This window comes from Scyliorhinus canicula, chromosome 19, assembly GCF_902713615.1.
Source record: "Scyliorhinus canicula chromosome 19, sScyCan1.1, whole genome shotgun sequence".
Taxonomy (NCBI): Eukaryota; Metazoa; Chordata; class Chondrichthyes; order Carcharhiniformes; family Scyliorhinidae; genus Scyliorhinus; species Scyliorhinus canicula.
Window position 1 is genome coordinate 24,942,529 of NC_052164.1, and position 23,224 is coordinate 24,965,752.

The 23,224-nt window shown below is 42.8% G+C and overlaps 1 protein-coding gene across 1 annotated transcript in view; it reads right to left on the bottom strand.

Moving 5' to 3' along the window:
• LOC119953922 (protein LSM12 homolog) overlaps positions 1–22,791 on the bottom strand; it is a 65,146-nt gene extending 42,355 nt beyond the window's left edge. Inside the window, exons 1-2 of the mRNA XM_038778593.1 lie at positions 22,596–22,791; positions 12,260–12,393 (exon numbers count right to left, since the gene is read on the bottom strand). Of these exons, the coding sequence (XP_038634521.1) occupies positions 12,260–12,393; positions 22,596–22,716 (255 nt within the window). The 5' untranslated portion in view covers positions 22,717–22,791. The remainder of the gene's footprint in view (positions 1–12,259; positions 12,394–22,595) is intronic.
• Between the last annotated feature and the right edge of the window lie 433 nt (positions 22,792–23,224).

Here is a 23,224-nt window from a genome sequence, read left to right on the forward strand (position 1 = left end):
TATCCTGCACATCTTTGGGTTGTGGGAGTGAGATGTACGCACACACGGGGAGAATGTGCAACTCCAAACGGACAGTGACCCAGGACCGGGATCGAACCCGTGTCCTCGGCGCCATGAGGCACAAAGTCAGACATGAGCGATCCATCCACAGGAGGCTCCGATCTATAGATTGCGGTGAAAAGATTCAAAAGTCATATTAACACAAGGATAGGCAGAAACTAGGTTACAGTTCAAGTTGCTTATCTGTGATCTCTAGGGAGGCTGCCGTTTAAGCTGGTGAGCCAAAAAACAACTGGCTTTCCCCTCCATACTCAGAAAACGTACCTTTTGAATGTCGCATTTGGCTTACCGCCCTGTTAGCCTGTAAGTCGACAATAGTTCAAACTGTGTTTGTAGTTTTTTCTACTCGCCAGCAACGCCAGTGTAGGATCACGCGAGTACTGGTTGTCCACCTCAAGAATGGAGTCCACCAGCCTCTGCTCCTTCACCCTCACTGTTCTCACCAAATGCACCCCGTCGGAGATAACCTACCCCTGTGGACCATGTTACGGGCTTCCCACAGCGTGGAAGGTGAGACTGATTCGGTTTTGTTAAATCTTATGTAGTTCTCTATAGCAGTGGACATACACTTACAATTTTTTTGATCCCCTATTTGTGTGTTGAACCTCCATGGTGGACATTGGGTGGGACCAGACTCTAGAGACAAATCTGAGGGGCATGGTCCAAAATAACAATTGCTGAATACTCAGACATCACCACTGAAGGGAGAGACATCTAGCTAGAACAAAAAATATTCAATCTGCAAATATACTTGATCGACATGCAAAAAAAAGAAAAAAATCTTTATTGCTTGATTTCAAGAAGCACCAAGGATCTACCTGCCCAATCTGTGTTCAAAGAACAAAGAAAAATTACAACACAGGAACAGGCCCTTCGGCCCTCCAAGCCTGCGCCGATCCAGATCCTCTATCTAAAACTGTCACCTATTTTCTAAGGATCTGTATCCCTCTGCTCCCTGCCCATATGAGATGGCAAAATCCTGGCCACCCTCCATGGAGCAAAATATTCAAGCTTGGGAAGGTCCAATCTAAAGTCCAAGACACACTGCAGGTCCCCATCTAAAATAGGTTGATGCAAATCTAAGTTGGGGAGTGAGGGCAGCAGGGGAATAAATTTAGCTTCATCACAGTTGCGGGCCTAAATGATAATCATAAGGGAGCAGAGTGGTGCAGCGGAGGCGTACTGGGTCCATAAATGATAATCATGACCACCGGGGTGCTCACCAGGAGTCCACAGAAAATAATGTATCGACCACTGAGGTCGGCTATAATCTTAAGAGGCCAAAAACTGAACTATTTTATTAATTAAAATCGCTGGACCCCTGGCCCCATCATCAAAGCCAGAATGAAAGACCTGCCCTACCCACCCGTGCACAACCTAGTTGGTCACAGACCCGCAAATGGGTCTCTTGCAAAAACACCACATTGGAGTTTTTCACTGGGCCATTCAAATCCCTAACAAAGAACAAAGAAAATTACAGCACAGGAACAGGCCCTTCGGCCCTCCATGCCTTCACCGACCATGCTGCCCATTTGAGCTAAAACCCGCTACCCTTCCGGGGACCATATCCCTCTGTTCCCATCCAATTCATGTATTTGTCAAGACACCCCTTAAAAGACACTACCATATTTGCTTCCACTACCGCCCCTGGCAGCGAGTTCCATGCTCCCACCACCCTTGGTGTAAAAAGCTTCCCTCGTACATCTCCTTTAAGCCTTGCCCCTCACACCTTCAACCTATGCCCCCCGAGTAATTGACCCCTCTACTCTGGGAAAAAGCTTCTGACTGCCCACTCTGTCTGTGCCCCTCATGATCTTGGGAGACTTCTATCAGGTTGTTCCAGTGAGAAGAAACCAGGTTTCTCCAACCTCTCCTCCTAGCTAATGCCCTCCATACCAAGCAACATCCTGGTAAATCTTTTCTGTACCCTCTCCAAAGTCTCCATATCCGTCTGGTAGCGTGGCGACCAGAATTGAACACTATATTCCAAGTGCGGCCTAACTAAGGTTCTATAAAGCTGCAACACGACGTGCCAATTTTTGAACTGAATACCCCGGACGATGAAGGCAAGCATGCCGTATGCCTTCTTAGCTACCTTCTTCACCTGCGTTACTACTTTGTGACCTGTGTACCTGTACACCCAGATCTCTCTGCCCATCAATACCCTTAAGGGTTCTGCCATTTACTGTATATGTCCCATCTGCATTAGACCTTCCAAAATGCATTACCTCACATTTGTCCAGATTAATCTCCATCTACCATCTCTCCGCCCAAGTCTCCAACTGATCTATATCCTCTGACGGTCCTCATCGCAATCCGCAATTCCACCAATCTTTTTGTGTCGTCCGTAAACTTACTAATCAAACCAGTTACATTTTCCTCCAAATCATTTATATATATTACAAACAGCAAAGGTCCCAGCAGTGATCCCCGAGGAACACCACTAGTCACAGCCCTCTATTCAGAAACGCTCCCTTCCCCTGTTGCCCTCTGTCTTCTATGTCCAAGCCAGTTCTGTATCCATCTTGCCAGCTCACCTCTGATCCCATGCGACTTCACCTTCTGTACCAGTCTGCCATGAGGGACCTTGTCAAAGGCTTTACCGAAGTCCATGTAGACAACATCCCCTGCGCTACCCATGTCAATCATCTTCGTCATTTGCTCAAAATACTCGATCAAGTTAGTGAGACACAACTTCCCCTTCACAAAACAATGTTGCCTCTCACTAATACGTCCATTTATGTTCCAAGTGGGAGTAAATCCTGTCACGAAGGATCCTCTCCAATAATTTCCCTACCACTGACATAAGGCTCACTAGCCTGTAATTACCTGGATTACCTAAACAAAAGGAACAACATTGGCTATTCTCCAAACCTCTGGGACCTCTCCTGTAGCCAGTGAGGATACAAAAATTTCTCTCAAGGCCCAGCAATTTCCTCCCTTGCCTCAGTATTCTGGGGTATATCCTCCAGCAGGCCCTGGTGTACCTTAATGTTTTTCAAGACCCCAAATACATCCTCCTTTTTTATCTCAACGTGACCCAAACAATCTATACTCCCTTCCCCAGACTCAATCACCAAGTCCTTCTCTTTAATGAATACTGACATAAAGTACACATTAATTCCTCGCCCATTTCCTCTGGCTCCACGCATAGATTTCCTTCCCTGTCCTCAAGTGGGCCAACCCTCCCCTGGCTACCTTCTTGCCCTTTATACTATAAAAAGCTTGGAATTTTCCTTAATCCTGCTTTTGATTACTTTTTGTGACCCCTTTTAGCCCTCCTGACTCCTTGTTTAAGTTTATTTCTACTTTCCTTGTATTCCACACTTGCTTCGTGTGTTCTGAGCCTCCTAGCCTTGACAATGCTCACATCATCTCTCGTTATCCAAGGTTCCCGAAACTTCCCATACTTATCCTTCACCCTTACAGGAACGTGCCAGTCCTAAATCAAACTTACACTTGGAAGGCCTCCCACATGCCAGACGTTGATTTTCCCTCAAGCATCTGCCCCCAATCTACTTTCTTCAGTTCCTGCTTAATGTTGTTGTAATTAGCCTTCCCCCAATTTAGCGCCTTCACCTGACTATACTTATCTTTGCACATGAATACCTTACTGTTTACTGAATTGTGGTCACTGTTCCCGAACTGCTCCCCAAGTGAAATGTCAACCACCTGACGGGGCTTATTCCCCAATACCTGGTCCAGTACAGCCCCTTCCCTAGTTGGATTATCTACACACTATTTCAAGATGCCCTCCTGGATGCTCCTTACAAACTCTGCTCCAGCTCCACCCCTAGTACCGAGTGAATCCCAGTCAATATAGGGGGAAGTTAAAATCACCCACGACAACAACCCTGTTACTTTTACACCGTGCCAAAATCTGCCTCCCCATCTGTTCCTCTATCTCCCGCTGGCAGTTGGGAGGCCTGTAGTAAATCCCCAACATTGTGACTACACCCTTCCTATTCCTCAGCTCTACCCATATTGCCTCACTGTATGAGCCCTCCGAAGTGTCCTTCCATAGTATAGCTGTGATATTCTCCCCCACCCCTTTTACATCCCCCTCTATCCCGCCTGAAACATCTGTATCCTGGAATGTTAAGCTGTCAATCTGTCCGTCCCGTAACCAAGTCTCTGCAATGGTAACAACATCATAGTTCCAAGTACTAATCCAAGCTCTTTAGTTCATCTGCCTCATCAGTTACACTTCTTGCATTGCAACAAATTCACTTCAGTCCACTAGATCGTCTTTGATCAGCAACCACACACTGCTTGCTCTTTCTCTAAATCTTACTAGCCCTACTCTCTAGTTCCCCATCATTTGCATTTGTCAAGGCTAGGAGGCTCGGAACACAAAGCAAGCGTGGAATGCAAGGAAAGTAGAAAGAAACTTCAGTTAATTTACCTTTGCTTTGGTTCCCCCTGCCAAACTAGTTTAAATCCTCCCGTGTGACACTAGCAAACCTCCTGGCCAAAATATTTAGCCCTCCCCAGTTTAGATGCAACCCATCCTTCTTGTACAGGTCCCACCTGCCCCGGAAGAGATCCCAATGGTCTAGATATCTGAAACCCTCCCTCCTACACCAGCTGTTTAGCTACGTGTTGAGCTGTGCTATCTTCCTATTTCTAACCTGGCTCGTTCCAATTGACCATACAAATTGGAGGCTTCCTACCCATCCTCAATCCGGAGTCACCCATTTCCACCGAGAGATTACCCAAGGAATATTTAAAAGGTACAGCAAGCAAATTCACCCAAGATGGCCACCAAACCAAGTCAAAAAACTGGATAAAGAAAAATCTACAGACACCATCAAACAACCCCTACCCCATCTCCCCCTTGACTACAACTACACCCAAGTACAAATAGAAGCAAGGAAAACAAAAACTACTAAAGTCTACACCTAACAAACCCAAACAAAACTAAAACTCAAAGTTTATTATATGAAAACCAATGAGCTGCAGCAAACCCTTCAAAACTGCTCTGTTAACCAACTCTTTAATTGGCAGAGAGGCCCCCGACTGGAGATAAAGTTAGATATGTAAACAGCAAAATACCAAAACCCCATATACCTTGCATACTGAAAGGAAATTATATATTATCATAACAAAAGTACAAGTGTAAAACCCTAAATCTACACACTAGAAGGAATCAATGCAAAGTGGGAGGAAAAGTTGGGAGGGGGTGGCGGGGGGACCTGTTGGAATTGTTAACTCTTGAGAAGGTGACCATTGAGCGGAGGGGAAGGAGAGAGGAGTTCTACAATTCATCTTCGTTATTCATTATGCACGTTCAACAATTGGATGACATCGATCATTAGGGAAGGGGAGTGGAACTGTGTATGTTGATGGTAACTATGGGTGATTCCTGATTCCTTCTTTACTTGATGTTTGTGTTGACATGTGGGTTGTTGTTTGGGGGTTGGTAGGAGGATGGGATTGTTGATGTTGATAAGGGGGTTGACATTGTATTTGTTACCGTTGATTGTTGGAGAGTGTAAATTTTTTTTTTTTATAAATTTAGATTACCCAATTATTTTTTCCAATTAAGGGGCAATTTAGTGTGGCCAATCCACCTACTCTGCACATTTTTGGGTTGTGGGGGCGCAACCCACGCAGACACAGGGAGAATGTGCAAACTCCACACGGACAGTGACCCAGAGCCGGGATCGAACCTGGGACCTCAGCGCCGTGAGGCGGTTCTGCTAACCACTAGGCCACCGTGCTGCCCTGCGAGTGTAAATTTTGAAGAGAATGTGAAAAAGGAGAATACATTTTTTTTTAAAACAAGAAACCCCAACAATGTAACAATTTAACATGCCAGTCGACAGAACCGAAAACCCAATAAGGTGCCCAACTGGCGTCATTTAACAAAAGGGTCGGCGCCTGCGGTCCCAAAAAAATCGTCTTTTTCCTCAAACATAACTAACCGAGCTGGGTCGCCAAAACCAAACAGGACTCCACTCTTACACAGGGTAGCCTTGACTCCATTGAAAATGGCCCTCTTCTTTGCTAACTCCACACCTATGTCCTCAACCTGATGGGAGTGGCCGTTCAACTTGAAATCATGGTGCTTCTTTGCTCATCACAAAGCCCTCTCCTTTTCCTTGAAGTCACAGAACCTCACTATCACCGCACACAGTGGATCTTCAGGACGAGGCATCGGGTCGAAGTGTACAATGAACTCGGTCCAATTCAGGAGGGGATGTGAATCCACCCTCACCCACCATCTTGCCAAACATGCCCAAGAAGTACTCCGTTGCCGTTGGGTCCTCCATCCCTTTGGCAATCCACATTGGAAAGGAGTAAGCCATTCAGCCCCTTGTTCCTGGCATTTTAAGGACCAATGCACCAGAACCTCCAAGCCTCTTTGGACGTCCACTGCACCCAAACTCTTCCATTTAGAAAGTACACTGCTCTATCCCTTTTGGTCCAAAATGGATAACCTCACACTTGTATACATTAAATTCCATCTGTCACATTTTTGCCCATTCAACTAGTCTGTCAATATCTCCTAGTAAATTTCTGCTGTCATCTGGGCCGTCTATAATGCCATCTAACTTTGTATCATCCGCAAATTTGGATGTTATGATTTTTTATATCATCAAAGTCATTAATGGATAGTGTGAATAATTGAGGCCCCAACACAGATCCCTGTAGTACACTAGTCACCTCCCACCAATTAGTAATTACCCATTATCCCCATTCTGTCACCTTCCACTCAACCAATTTCCTAACTCTGTCAATATTTTCTCCTCAACTCAGTTAATGTAGTTAACAGTCTCTTTTGTGGGACTTTATCAAATGCCTTCCAAAAGTCCATATAAATGACATCAGACATTTCCCTGTCCACTACCTTAGTCACCTCATCAAAAAATTCAATAGGATTAGTCAGGTATGACCTTCCCTTCACAAATCTATGCTGGTTCTCCCTGATCGACCAAAATTATTCAAGCTGTTTAGTTACCCCATCCCCGATTATAGACTTCAGCAATTTTCCCATCAGAGATGTTAGGCTAACTGTCTGTAATTCCCTGCTTTCCCCCTTCTTAAACAGTGGAGTGACATGTGCAATTTTAGAGGGACTACTCCTGAATCCAAGGAACTCTGGAAGGTTAGAGTTACGGCATTTACAATGTGCTCCCCTACTTCCTTTAATACACTTGAATGGAAACCGACAGGTCCTGGGGATTTGTCATTCTTTAATCCAAATTAATTTTTTAATCCAAATTAATTTCCTAGTTAACAATGTTGTACTGGGTCGGAATGGCGGTGCAGTGGTTAGCACTGCTGCCTCACAGCACCGAGGACCCAGGTTTGATCGTGGCCCCAGGTCATTGTGCAAACTTCACACGAACATTCTCCCCGTGTCTGCACAGGTCTCACCCCCACAACCCAAAATATTTGCAGGGTAGGTGGATTGACCACACTAAATTGAAAAAAATAATTGGGTACTCTAGATTGTTTTAAAAAAGTATTGCTGTACTTATGTCAATTAAGTCCCTGTCTTCTATCGGCTATAATTGCTTTGGGACTTCCGGCAAGTTATCCTCCTTTCCTACTGTAAATACTGAGACAAAGTAACTGTTCAACATGTCTGCCATTTTCCCATCATTGACAATGTCTCAGTTTTTAGCTTTTAGTGCTCTTAACAGTCCACTTTCCCGCTTTTTAAATACATTTAGAGTATCCATTTCTTTTTTTCCAATTAAGGGGCAATTTCGCATGGTTAATTCATCTACACTGTACATCTTTTTTGTTTGGGTTGCGGGGGTGATACCCATGCAGACACGGGGAGAATGTGCAAACTCCACACGAACAGTAACCTGGGCCAGGCCGAACCTGGGTCCTCGGTGCCCTGGGATAGCAGTACTAACCACTGCACCGTCATCACTTTCCGTTTATACAACTATAAAATGTATTCTTATTGCTTTTGGTGTCCCTCTCACGCTTCCTAAAATGTGGTGACCAGAACTGGATGCAATACTCTAGTTGTGGCCTAACCAGAGATTTATAAATTTCAGCTTAACTTCCTTGTTGTTGTACTCAACGTCTCAATTTATGAAGCCAAAATCCTACATGTTTTGCTAACAACTCACAATATGTCCTCCCACCTTAAAGTTGTATGCACATGAACACCCAGGTCCTTATGTTCCTACACAATCTTTAGAACTGTGCCATTAGGTCGATAGTTCCTATCCCTTATACCAAAATGCAATATCTCACATTTTTCTATATAAATTCCATCTGCCAATTCTGCTGCCTGTGTCCAATTGCAGTTAATGTGTATTGGGCTCACCATTTGCCATAGCAAATTTTAAATTTTTACTCTATATCCATAAGGCAGAACGTAGTAACAATGTTATAAATGGGGAATTATTCCTAAACCAAGGCCGGAGATCACTCATGGGGTGCCCAGCGATATTAAATGATCTCAACTCTTGCGACTGAGGAGATTTTTGATACATGCACGCCTTAGCACAAGTTCCTCAATAATGTGGGGGACAGAAGGAAGCCATCAATCACTGTCAGCTGCCTGTTTCACCTTAAATTCCAAGATTCTAGAAACATTAAATAGAACATAAGTGTATATTTGCGTTAAAATTGTGATGTTTGAGCCAAAAACATTTAACACGGGTTTCCAACTTAATAAAAACAGTTCAGCCTGTTCAGTTATCCAGACAGGCGGCGCAGAACGTCAATGTGCGCGTATGAACATGCTGGTATGGCATCACTGACGTTTTAAAGTCAAAAATGGGGTGTCAATTTACAAACGTCACAAGACCAGTTCATCGTAACTGGGGCACCATAAAGCCGAGGATTACCTATACCACAATTCACTTTTTGCACTTAAGCCAAGTTTTATCCAAGTTCATACTGACCCATATATTCCAGGAGTTTCAAATTTGTTAACCAGCCTTTTTACATGCTACCAATATTCCTGCAGTACAAAAAAATGAATATAACTCTGAACACAAATGTGTTATTATAGCCACCACTCAAGTATACAAGCCTCAAATCATGTACATTATGCTGGCAAACCAATTATACAACTTCAACCAAACAAAGTCTCTATTTTGGAGTTTGCACATTCTCCCCATGTCTGCGTGGGTTTCACCCCCACAACCCAAAGATGTGCAGGTTAAGTAGATTGGTCACACTAAATTGCCCCTTAATTGGGAAAAAAAAAATTGGATACTCCAAATTTATTTTAAAAAACAATGTCTGTATTTAGAAACATTGAATCTGTTACTAGGACTTGTCATTTACTAGGACATTTGCAGAGAAATAGAATAGCTAACTTAGGGGAATCCAACCAGACTTCTTGCACTTCCTACTCAAGAACTGGAGGATGAAACAATGAGAAATGCCTATGACAACATACTCTTTTACACCTAAAATGGTAGGTACATTCAAACCACAGCAAGGGCCATTCCACCACAAAAACATTGATTCACAGGAAACAATACAGCTTATTTTAAAAATTACAAACGAAAAGTGTTTATAGAACCACCGCAAGCTTAAATCAGTTAATGGTTTGTTACACCACTATACAAATGAAACAATCTCAGGAATTCTTATGCTTACTGTTATCAAAAATATTTTTAATGTTAATTCAATGTTGTTGGAATATCACCTTAAACACTAGTCATGTATCTAACATTTATACACTTGAAGGCAGAGGAGAAAATATATATGAAATAAAAACAATTTGGTTCCCTTTCAGTTTTTAATTAAAATGTCACAAATCGAATGAATGGCTCATCTGCCATACAGAGTGGCAAGAATTTGAAGATTGGCCCCTTTGTCCAATGTTCTCCCCTCTTCAATACATAACTGGCATTGTATTTCCACTGACTTCTTTCACTTTGTTTCCCAAGTTGATTTTTTTTTATACGAGATGATGGGACTGGCCTATGAGGAGAGGTCAAGTAGAGACGGCATATATATTAGCACGGTTTCAGGATTGGTTAACAGACAGAAATAAAAAGTAGGAATAAACAGGCCATGTTCAGGGTAACAGGGTACCACATGGATCAGAGCTTGGGCCTCAGCTAGTTAAAGTTGATATCAATGACTTAGGTGAGGGGACCAAGTATAATGTTTCCAAGTTTGCTGATGATATAAAGTTAGGCAAGTTGCAAGAAGGACACAAAAAGGCAGCAAAGAGATATGGACACTTTAGGTGAGTGGCCAGGAACACGGCAGGTGAAATATAATATAGAAATAAATACGTTATCCAACTTGGAAGGGAAAATAGAAAAGACAATTTTTTAAAAATGAGAGACTGGGAAATGTTTGTATTCAGAAGGACCTTGATGTCATTGTCAGCATGTTAACATACAGGTACAGCAAGCAATTAAGAAAATGAATGGCACATTTGCATTTATTACAAAGGGATTTGAGCAGAAGAGTGAAGAGGTCTTAGTGCAATTGTACAGAGCTTTGTTAAGATCACACCTGGAGAACGGTGTTCTGTTATAGGTTCCTTCCCCAAAGAAAAAAATTATTGTCTTGGAGAGAGTGCAGCGACAGCTCACTAGACTGATATCTTGGACGATGGGACTGTCGAGGAGAGATAAAGTAAAGAAGGTCTACACTTCCTCGGATTTATAAGAATGAGGTGATCTCATTGAAACATATCGATTGCGAAAATTGCTTGCAACACACTGCTAATAGCCAACTGGTGCTCTTCAATGGCATCAATGAGGAATGAGCATAGGCCGCTTCTGCCCCCAAGTAATCCATGTGAATCCGCACAGCACCACTTTCCCCGACAAAGTTTTTAGGGGGCTTGATGGATTGATGCCATTTCTCCCAACTGGGGAGTGTAGAATTGGGTTCGCAGGCTCAGAATAAGGGATTAGCTAGTCACGACTGAGGCAAAGAGAAATTGTTTCACGTAAAGCTTTGGGGTTCTCTACCCTACCCTATCCCACCCCTCGAGAGCAGGACCTGGAGCTGGCAGAATGGGCTAAATGAACGTCAATGCTCAATTTTCTACAAAATCTTCCTGATCTGTACTCTCAGGGCCGTAGTACATAATAAATTTGGCAAGAGTAATCTACAGAAGGATGGTATCATCAAATTCAAGCAAAATAATTGGATTCAACACAGAAAGCCAGGCTGCATTACTGAAATTTAAGAATTGTATTGTCCTTGCAATCGATAATGATAGAAATTCACAGGAAATATACTAAATGTATTTGCTCTGCTAGCATCCAGTAAAACCGCCATCTTCCTTGCTTGATAGAAAATGAATAGCATACATCACAGAACAAAACGCAGCTGAATGTCAACATCAGTACCACTATTTGGGGTGTAAACCATGATGTCACCCATGCCATAAGGCAATCATTTAAACTAAAATAATATTGCGAAACAGATGCTCATTTTTAATAATCATCCAGCAGGCAGATTTTTTCCCCTCAATGTGACATTCTACGACAGCTTTCATGCACATTAAATTATATTCCAAAATATTTTTCAGCATGAAGGCCTGATTTACTTAAATTTCCATCAGCATAAATTGCGGCCAAAGCTACAGAAGTACAATTTTTGAAAATTATCTTAATATCCAGCAAGTAGTTAAACCAGGATGGCTCCAGTTCAGTTCAGGATCGGAGATAGAAAACTGCTAATTCAGCAAAATGTGAGTTGGGGCTCTACATTGAAATTATGAAAATCAGCTAGCTAGGGTCCCTATCCTGATCACCATTTAGCAAATATCACTGCTGCAGGTACACATTTACTCCTAAAAAGTACTGCAAATATTTGAATCATCTTTACAAATGGAACACAGATAAAAATTTAGTTGTCATACAGATAGTTTCTAAGAAAATCTATCAAATAAGTGATAATAAAGTTCTAAGCAAGACTGAAATGCAGATAAATTAAAGGGTATAATCGAAAAAATGTCAGCTTATAATGTTCTGTAATTGCAGGTAATAAAAGCAATGTAAATTACACAATCAACTTTAAAGAGAATTGCTCAGTCAAATTTGAAGCCCATCCACATAGAGACAGGATATAATATGAAAAAAACACGGTCATGGGTTTGAATTACATTTTGTTTTTAAATGTGCAGCATGAACAAAGTCTTAATTCTTCCATTTAGCAACTTCTCCCCTGCCACCCATTTTTCCCCTCAAAAGAAAAATGACATTTATTCAAATATTTTCTCTCAGGTTAAGATTCTTACCTTGTTAACATTCAGTGAAGCTAAGGGTGGTGGAGTTTCTGTCCGATCGTTAATTGTTTTAACATCCGAAACATAAGCTAAATTAATCAGTAGAACATCATTGTGGCTGGGCTTCCCACTGGATGAGGGACATTCTTTAAGAAAATGATTAAGGAACATACCGAATGAAAGGTAAATCCTCTGATTATATGAATTGCATTTCCCTTGCCAGATTTCAATATTGAAACGCCTTTAAAAAGAGGCACTAATTCAAATTTATTAGTTCAATGAGGCAATAGTCAACATTGTAATACAAGACATATATTCTTCAAACCCATTCATTAATCTTTCAACTGCAATTCACACCTAGTGCCTCACTACTACTTAAAGCATGGTTACAGTACAAAAAAAAATCAATACATATTTTTATGATTTGCCAGTTAGACAAGTTAATTTCATATTGCAAACACCAGTGATCAACTTTGCATTCAAGATTTTCATGATTTGCTTTTGTAGCATCATCCCTTAAGCATTAATCACCAAATCTATGGTATGAGATGCACCCATTATGTACAGATACATCATTCATAACTGCTAAATCTTCAAATAAACACAATTTTAAAGTAGTATTACTTAACATTTCTGAATAAATTTAAATATTTAATGCATTTTTAGTAGATTAGTGGCACTGGAATATCTCTCAATAAGATACAAACATGTTAGGTATATAAATTGATGTCAGGAGTCAAAGGTTCATGGATAGAAAATCTGTCCAATCGCAGCTGCGCTGGCATGAAAGAACTATCCAGCTGAATCTCACATTCCAGTTCTTGGTCCATAGACCTGCATGTTACAGCACTTCACGTACACATCTAAGTATTTTCTTAAATGCTGTTAGAATTGTGAGTTTTAAAAGATTATGCTTTGGGATTGTAGTTTTAAACTTAGGGTAACTGAAGGATCATGTGACCTGTTCTGCAGTCAGCTTGACAGTAAGCCTGAATTTGATTGTTAGAGATGAAAAGAAGGTTTAGATTATTTTACTGAGATGCGGGGGGGGGGGGGGACTTTTGGAGACAATGGTAGTAGTTGCTGAGTTTATAATGTAGACTATAAGGCTCACAAAGTTTCAACGGTTTTGCAGGTATATGGTCAGAAACAATTCAGCTGTTACTTCTAAGATTAAAAATGAGTCGGAGTTAAGAATACCTAGTCAGCAACCTGGATGAATGGGGTTGATGTGTTCCAGGTTGCCACTGAAAAGAGAGCAGTTATTTTTGCGATCAGGTTACAGGCTTCCCTATAAATCGCAAACCCACAACGGTTTGTTTGATCAGCCAAAAGGTTGCTTGGCTTTGCGAGCCATCACAAACAAACACAGGAAGATGGTTGTTAGACAAAGAGACATAACATGCAGCCTTCTAACAATTCCAGATTCGTCTTGGCACAGCCAGGGAGGAGAAAGGACACAGGAAGAGGCTTTGGCAAAGAGACTGTGTTGCTGGTGGTGCATTTAAGACACTCCCAAAAATTGAGAAAAGCACTAGGAGATGGTCACTCAAAGTTCCGAGTCAGCAGTATTTTTTTAATTCAACACTTCAGCTGATAAAGTATCCCGTATGCCACCTTATCAACTTTGGCCTGCCACCTTCAAGGATCAGTGGACATGTATTTCAAGGTTCCTGCTTCTCTATACTTCTCAACACACTAGTATTTAGTCTATGCCTTGCCCTGTTTGGCTTCTCCAAATGCATTGCCTCACTCTTCACTGGAATTGATTCCATTTGGTGCCTTCGGGATTTTCACAGTAACTTAATTGCAGTGTTAATGTAACCCTACTTGTAGATTATTATTTGGCACTCTTCTGTCCATTTAAGCAGTCCCATTTATTGCTGTAGGTTGCAGGAAGATTTCTTCCTCACCATCAACCATAAGCCCAATTTTTGTATCACCTGCAAACTTAAATGTGCACCCTACATTTGTGTCAAAACCATTGATACAGGGTGGATCCGTGGAGATTTTGGAGGTTGAGGACTAAAGACTTTTCATTTTGCTCCCATATGAAGGTGTACTCCCGAATAGATTTTTGTGTTTGACAAGACGTTGTTGGCAGGGGTGGTGGATATTGAGTATTCGCCAATAGTGGTGTCAGACCATGCCCCGCACTGGTTGGATCTACGAGAGAACAAAGGGGGGGTGGGGGGTGGTGGCGTCCAAGTAGAGGTGATGGTGGCCATGGACCACCGCAGAGAAGGATTTGATCGAGTGGAGAGTGGGAATACTTATGGGATGTCGTGGGGCGGGTTGGGAAGGTTTTGTGGACTGGTTCCAGTTGTTATATCTGCACCGGTGGCGAGTGTGCGGACGAACCGGATAAGATCAAATTATTTTAGGTTACAATAGGGGACAAGGCAGGGGTGCCCACTGTCCCCACTGCTATTTGCACCGGCGATAGAGGCGTTGGCAATAACACTGAGAATGTCGAAGGTCTGGGAGGGGATAGTACAGGAGCACAGGGTCTCGCTTTACGCGGACAATTTACTGTTATACATTTCAGACCCGCTTGCGGGGGGGGGGGGGGGGGGGGGGATTGTAGGGATTATGGGGATATTAGAGGAATTTGGTGCGTTTCCAGGGTATAAACTCAATATGGGTAACAGTGAGGTCTTTGTGATTCAAGTGAGGGGGCAGGAGACGAGATTGGGTGAGAGGCCGCTCAAGCTGGTGGGAGGGAGCTTTTGGTATTTGGGTATCCAGGTGGCGCGGGAGTGGGTGCAGCTGCATAAGCTGAAGCTGGGTCAGCTGATAGAACAGATGAGGGGGTCTTTCGGAGGTGGGATGTGCTCCCGTTGTCATTGGCAGGGCGGGTACAGACAGTGAAAATGACGGTCCTCCCAAGGTTTTTGTTTGTTGTTCAGAGCCTTCCAATTTATATCCACAAGGCGTTCTTTAAAGTGGTGATCACGGAATTTGTCTGGCCGGGTAAAACCCCGTGGGTGAAGAAGGAGCTGCTAGAGCGGGGGAGGCAGACTGGCTCTTCCAAATTTTATCAATTATTATTGGGCGGCAAATATTGTGGTGATCAGAAAGTGGGTAGTGGGAGAGGGGTCGGTGTGGGAGCGGCTGGCGGCGGCCAGGTGTAAGGACACGAGTTTGGGGGCACTGTTAATGGCACCTCTGCCATTCTCGACGGCCAGGTACTCCACAAGCCCAGTAGTAGTGGGGGGCCTGAGGGTGTGAGGACAGTGGAGGCAGCATATGGGGTTGGAGGAGGTATCGGTGTGGGCACTGATTTATGTAATAACCACCAGTTCGCTCGTCAGGGGCTGGATTGGGGGGGGTTTCGGAGGTGGCAGCGGGCAGGGATCAAGAGATTCGGAGAGGTTTAATTGATGAGAATTTCCAGAGCTAGGAGGAGTTGGAGGAGGAGCTCGAGTTGCCTGGTGGGAATGGGTTCCAGTATCTGCAAGCGAGAAATTTTGTGCGGAGACAGGTTTCGACCTTCGCGTACCTGCCGCACCAGGGGCTACAGGATAAGATGGTGTCGTGAACAGGAGTACAAGAGGGGAAGGTTTCAGAGATCTACAGGGAACTCATGGGAGTAGGAGGGTGACCCGATAGGAGAGATGAAGAGAAAGTGGGAAGAAGAGCAGGGTGGGGAGCTGGAGGCTGAGGCGAGTCAATGTATCCTTGACGTGTGCCAGGTTCAGCCTGATACAATTTAAGGTGGTCCACAGGGCACACATGACTGTGGCCCGGATGAGCAGGTTCTTCGAGAGGGTGGAGGATAGGTATGGGCGCTGTGCGGGGGTCCTGCTAACCATGTCCATATGTTTTGGGCATGTCCAAGGCAGAGGGGTTTCTGGCAGGGGTTTGCTGACGTCATGTCAGAAGTTTTAACGGTAAGGGTGATGCTGCATCGACGTCAATAAAAATAATAAATACCTCAATAAATATTTTCTAAATAAAACATTAATACATACTGGAAAAGCAAGAGAGCTGGCACTGATTACCTCACTGAAATGGCATACAAATCAAAGTACTCATTGCTTTCTGCCACTTAACCATTATTGGATCCAACTTGCCACTTTCCCTTGGATCCGAAAAGGCTCTTACTTTTCAGACCAATCTGCCATGTGATACCTTATCAAGAACCTCACTAAATTCAACGTAGACTACTAGATCAAACATGCTACCCTCATCGACTATCCTTGTTAGCTCAAAAAGTTAAAAACAAATTTGTCAGACAATTCCCTTAAATCCACGTTGACTGCCTTTGATTAATCGGTGCCCTTCTAAATGGCGATTAATACCGTCCCTTAGATATTTTTCCCAATTATTTGTCCCAGCACCAAGGTTAGGCTGACTGGCCTGTCTGGCTGACTTGTCTATCTCTTTTTAAACAACGGCACACAGTCCTCCAGTAACCGGCAGTCAGCTTTAATTGGAAAATGATGGTCAGAACCTCTGCTGATTTCTTCCTTACATCTCTTAGCTATCTGGGATATATTGTATCTGTACATGATGATTTACCTACTTTAAAGAGGCTAAACAAACCCCTTAATATTTCCTCACTCACCATGCTTATTCCATCCACTGTTGCATATTCCTGATCAACTACAATGAGTGCATCATTTTGTCTTTTGAGGAGACAGGTGCAAGGCATTCAATCAGCACATGCTCAACTCACTTCCAAACACAAGTTCCTATTTTCCTTTCTAGTAGGCCCTACTTTCATTAGTTATCACTTGCTCTTCATAAAACATTTCTGGATTTCCTTGATTTTACTTGCCAATATTTTTTCTTTTCTATAAAAATAAATTTAGAGTACCCAATTCATTTTTCCCAATTAAGGGGCAATTTAGTGTGGCCAATCCACCTACCCTGCACATCTTTGGGTTGTGGGGGCGAAACTCATGCAAACACAGGGAAAATGTGCAAACTCCACATGGACAGTGACCCAGAGCCAGAACCGAACCTGGGACCTCGGTGGCGTGAGGCGGCAGTGCTAACCACTGTACCACCATGCTGCCCTGTTGCCAATATTTCTTCATGCTTACACTTTGCTTTTCAAATTTGGTTTTTAATTTCACCCCTGCACTTCAAAGTTCTCTGGGCTTTCTCCACTATTGGACGTAAACTGCTCCTTCTGCTTTAACCTATCCTGTAACTTCTTTAATATCCAGAGGCTGGGGGTTGGGTGGAGGGGGTCCAGATTGGGACTTTCACGCCTTTGTTTAGTTGGAAATATTTATTCGGAATCCTTTCTAGCGCCTCCTTAAATGCCTCCCACTGCTCTGATGTTGGTTTAGCTTCATGGACCTGTTTCCAGTCCATTTTTGCTAAATCAAGTCCCAACTTAGTGGAGCTGGCCATTCCCCAATTTAAAATTTTTGCTCTTGATCTATCTTTGTCCTTTCCCCAGCTATGCTAAATCTAACTAATTATGATCACTATCACCAAAATTTTATTACCTTCCACTTGTAGCCTCATTCCCTAAAATGAAGTCCCTAACCGCCCCACCACTTGTTGGATTTTCTGCTTACTGGCTAAAAGGTTCCTCACCTTACTCACCAGAATTTTCAGTGAGTCACCCACGGAATGCAGAAGTCAATATCTATTTGACTCTGACAGCACAGCTCGACTAGACCAATCTGTACTTTATGATGCTATTGTTGCCAAGAAGTTCCTGGAATCTACTTAATGCCTTCCTATGACCAAGGTAAATGATGTGGTGGGGCGCAGAACATCCTGTAATCTTTTATACTTAATATATGAAATGTAAATTATCCAAGCACTGTAAATATTTAAAATTGCAATTTCTGAAATTATATTGCCCAGCCACATGCAAATAGATCTTTCAACACAGTTACAACGGAGGAGTGCAAGAGTGAAGAGAATTCCTAGCCAGTGTCTTTAAATGTGAGCATTCAGGGCAATGTATTTCTTGGCATAACACTGCAGGATTCAACTGATCAGCTTGGCCACAAGCTTAGCTACAAAAGCTGCTCAAATTGCAAATCCTTTATATTTGTCTACACACAGGTGGATGCCCAAATTCATATCCTAGCCAATGTCTAGATGGTAAAATGCTAAAGGCATGAGAGCACCAACACCAGTATTACTCTTACAAGCACAGTTTTGTACACTACAACTAGCTCACTCTGTCCCAACTCTTGACATTTCCTACCTCTTTTTCAAGGCAAAATCATTTTGATTCACTGGATATGGTAGAGAGAGGGCAATTTCTCTTGTACATACTCAACCTCCCATCACCTCGATAAATGGGCTGTTTCCATCCAGCTGGAGGCTTGGCACTGTGACACTATGCTGCGGCACATGAAAGTATGCCATAAAATATTTTACAGACCAAACGATAAATACACCAAGAACATCAGACTATTAACCAAGCACAAAACCAGAAAACTAGGGAGTAGATATTCATTTTTTAAGTTTGCTAAAGCTATAGCCTCTTAGGTTGCTTAAGTTGTAAATAATTGAAGTTGCATGGAGTCCACTGATCCATAAAAAGATGGACAATAGTGTGACACGTACACACAAGGTATCTGCATCTGTCTAATTCTTACCTCTTTTGCATACCGGATATTAATTGCTCCACTATTGGTGGTGCCAGGCATCATCTACCAAGGTATCAAACTCTGGAATACCATCCCTAAATCGCCTTGTCTCACTACCCCTCGAAGTCACTTCTTTAATCCTTCACTTTGGTCAAGCTTCCGGTCATTTACCCAAATATCTCCTTATGCAGCTCAATGTCAAATTTGCTTCACAATGTCCCTTTGAAACACCTTGGGATATAATAATCGCTTCTTGTCACAAGTAGGCTTTACCGAAGTTACTGCGAATAGCCCCTAGTCGCCACATTCCGGCACCTGTTCGGGGAGGCCAGTACAGGAATTGAACCCGCGCTGCTGGCCTTGTTCTGCATTACAAGCCACTGTTTAGCCCACTGTGCTAAACCAGCAGCAGATATCTTATATTAAAGGCATTATCACAATTCTGATAGTTAAATTCCAAATCGACAACTAAAAATTAGTCCAGACAACATTTTCCATATGTTCCCAACATTATTTGTTTAAAAAAAACCTGAGGCTCCAAGAAACCCTTTAAACACCCATTGCATGCCCTGGAAAAGCCTATGGAATGCACAGTTGCATGTGTTCAGCCTACAAGTTGGTAAACTATGTTGTTATATCAGCCAGTCTTGAAGTAGATATAGCTAGCATTCCCAGCACCTAGTCACTCAAGGGCAGTTAAAGCACAACCTGGACGAGAAGCTCACAGTTAATCAGAAGTGGCATTCAAACCCAATTCTCTGGTCAAGCGTACAGGACTTCAGCAATGTAGCCAGCCCCCTATTTCTCTTTGCAACTAACTGGTTCTTTAACCTGAAAATTAGTATACAAAAAGGCAAACTACTTTAAAAATTAAATCTAACCTTGCAAGTCATACAGCACTGTGAATGAATAGAGGTGAATTCTAATTTGTGGACTTAGCCTGACCAAGTAATTCAAAAAGCATTTCTGCCATCCCTCAAATTAAAAAAAGCTCCTATTGCAGTACCAACACTTCATACAACTATATTTAATTACAGCACACACGTTGGGAGTTGATACTGGACTAATATTGTATAGAATACAATCACTCAATTTACCAAAGGCAACCATATGTAATTTCCAAATTATCTTACTTAGGACTGAAAGGTTATTCATATCACTAAGATAATAATTTCTTTATAGCAATAATTACTCCAACATGTATTTACGTTTCTTTGAACAAAATTAAATGCTATTACAATCTGATTGACCATACTATAACATATGCTCACAGCCCAATCAATGCCTAAGTATATATAAACAGGAAAATAACTTTTTCCACAGATGTTTAAGGGAATACAATTTTTGAAAAAGCTAACCAAGCCATAAGAACAGTAGTTGGTCATTCGACCCCTATTCTTCGCCTACGGTTGATCTGTACCTCAATTCTATTTTGCAGCCTTTTCTCCATATACCTGACATCCTTAGTTATTAAAATTTGAATTGACCTCACATGCAATTGGTTTAGGGGAAGAGTTCCAGGCTTCCACTATGCATCCATAAGAAAAACTTTCTGATTTAATGCCTGAAGCGTTTAGCTCCAATTTTAAACACATGCACCCTATTCTGGTGTTCCCACCACATGAAATAGATTCTCTGAAAATATCTTATTGAATCCTATTATCGCTTTAAAAACCACAATGAGATAACCCCACAAGTTCTTAAAATCCAGCGAGCACAATTATATTTATAAAGAAATAAGGATTTACATAGCCCTTTTTACATCAAAACTTCCCAAAAAGTGCTTCCTTGCTCAAATGCAGATAATCCATTAAGCCCTGGTATCATTCTGATGAATCTGTGCTGCATCTTTTCATTGGCCAATATATCCTTCCTAAGGTGCTCAAGATTGGATGCAGCATTCAAGGTGGGGTCAGTTGTAATGGCTCAAAGTCCCAGTTGAAAATGCAAGCCCAAGGATAGTCCTTTGGATAGCTGCAATCAGCTTCACCTTTAATGGCAATCAAAGTATTAAAACTTAACTGGCAAGTTGAATAAGTGAATACAGTCACTTCCTCCAATCTGACAAGATCGGTCACAAACTGCATTTCCTAATTACTGATTCTAGCCGCTGCCCAGTCACTGTCTCAAGCTGAACCAGACCATTCACAACCTCAACATCCTATGAGACCCTGAGCTACACTTCCAACCCCCCCCCCCCCATTCATCTATATCACATCCACCTGCTAAAGATTTCCTGTACACAACCTCACTTCAGTCTATTGTGTGCAGAAGTACTCACCCACTCATTTGATACCTCTAGACTTGATCATTCTGAAATTCTCCTTGCCTTGCCTTCCATAAACTTATACATCTAAAACCTTATATCAAAACCAACACCCATCACCCCAGTGCTTGCTGACCTGCACTGGGTCTGGCAACTCATCAGATTTAAAATTCTCATCCGCATCTCAAATACCTCCATTGCCTTGTCCATCTACGGCCCTTCAGCCATCTGAGAAATGTGTACTCCGAAAACTCTGACCACTCGTGCGCTCCTCATTTCCTTCATCCCAACAACAGCACTTGATACTTTCAACCATCTAGGAGCCAAACTCTGGAATTCCCTCCATAACTTCTCTGTCTCTCTCTCCACTTTTAAGGTACTCTTTAAAAATCTACCTTTTTGACTAAGATTTTAGTCATTCATTCTTAATATCTCCACCTTGAGCGCGATGTATTTTTTGGTCAGCACAAGTTCCTTGGGACATTTTGCGATGTTAAAGATGCTCTATTAATACAAATATTTTGAAAATGTTAATACCAGTAATGTTAGAGAAATCAAAAAGGCCTATTTAAAACCCCTTACTTCAATATCTACATTCCAAGCATAGTAATACATATAAAGACAAACTCAGTGGAGCAAAGTATCTAATTTAATTAAATCTTAATATTTTTCAAATCTGCCTTTTCAATGACAGTAAATTGAAGCACACATTAACAGAAATCAGTTTTGCTGAAAGCAAAACTTTCAAAGTAAATTGTGCTGAAAAATCTCCACCGCCCAACCAAAAAAGCAAATTAAGTGTAAGTCAGTCCATCTTCAACAAGTTTCAATTTTCTTCAGGGGAGCAAGGTTTATGCTGCTGCATCTCCAATAGGGTGTGTTCCCCAGTTGGCAGAACTTAATAGCCAACTGAAGCCCAAACGGAAGACTCAAGCTTTCGCCCTACCCATGGTAACTGCATAAGCAGCTAGGAGCCACACTTGTTCAGATGCAGCCTCACTGTCTAAAGGCGCCTCAATTACCGGAATATTTAATAACTTGAGGGTTACCATTGACGCAGCCCGGTCGTTAAGAATCGGTTGTTAGAATTCAGTTTCACATAAAGGATTTTTTTTTCTCCATACAATGAGCATCCAGCAAGGCCATGATGCAACCAGCGGACTGCCAAATAGTGTTCATTCAGCCTCACCTTGTGCCAAATGATATAACTAAGGACTGGAAAATAAAAGCCGGCATCCGGATTCGGCTGCTGATCAACCGTAACCCGCAACTGCAAGTTTATGTTGACCGGATGAATTGCACGGACGCGCTGCCGAGCAATTTATTCCCAGTTTCTACACTTAGCCACTTTTTGACAAAAAGGGGCACCGGCGCGGTGTGCGCGCATCCACTATCTGGCAGGACACCGGCGAAAGGCTGTCTGATCCCGACCCCAGCTAGGCCTTGACCGACTTCTTCACACACCCGCCGGCGCGCGTCGCCACCAGCGCAGCGCCCGCCCCGCAAAGGATACTTAAAGTTAACATCTTGGATTGGTAATCGAAGGCGACCACCTCTCCGTGCAGCCGCTGGCCCAGGCACGTCAGGCAGGATATCTGGCTGCCGACAGTGAAGTATTCTCCCGGAGCAGCCATCTTGTTACTGCCGGGCCAGCAGCACTTTACCCAGCAGCCTCGGAGCGGAGCTGGGCATGCGCGGGCCACAGCTGTCAATCAAAAGGGGGCGTGGCCAGCCAGGAGCTGAAGGGTTGCAAGGGAAAGGGAGAGAGAAAGAAAAAACACCGCGAGAATAAGTCCCAGAGCAATTTCTGTGTCGGAAAGCATGCTTGGCCAGGCGCACACAGTGGGAATGTCTTCCACACGCGCACTCCTCTAACACCCGAAGTTGAATTAAGCCTGAAACTCCACAATGGCAACTGCATTGCTGGAGTGAAAGGCTTGCAAGCATTCATGTAGCACTTTTCGTCAGCATGTCCCACAGGTATCGAAGTGCTTCTGCACGTCGGCACTGTTGCAATTTAGTTGGATCGCTCTCTTTCAGGCCAGCCTGCTTCTGCGCATTTCTGTTTGTATTTGCACACAGCAAGCTCCCACTCAGCACTGTACAAAGGGCCAGACCATCCAGCAGAGGGCAGCAGAGCAG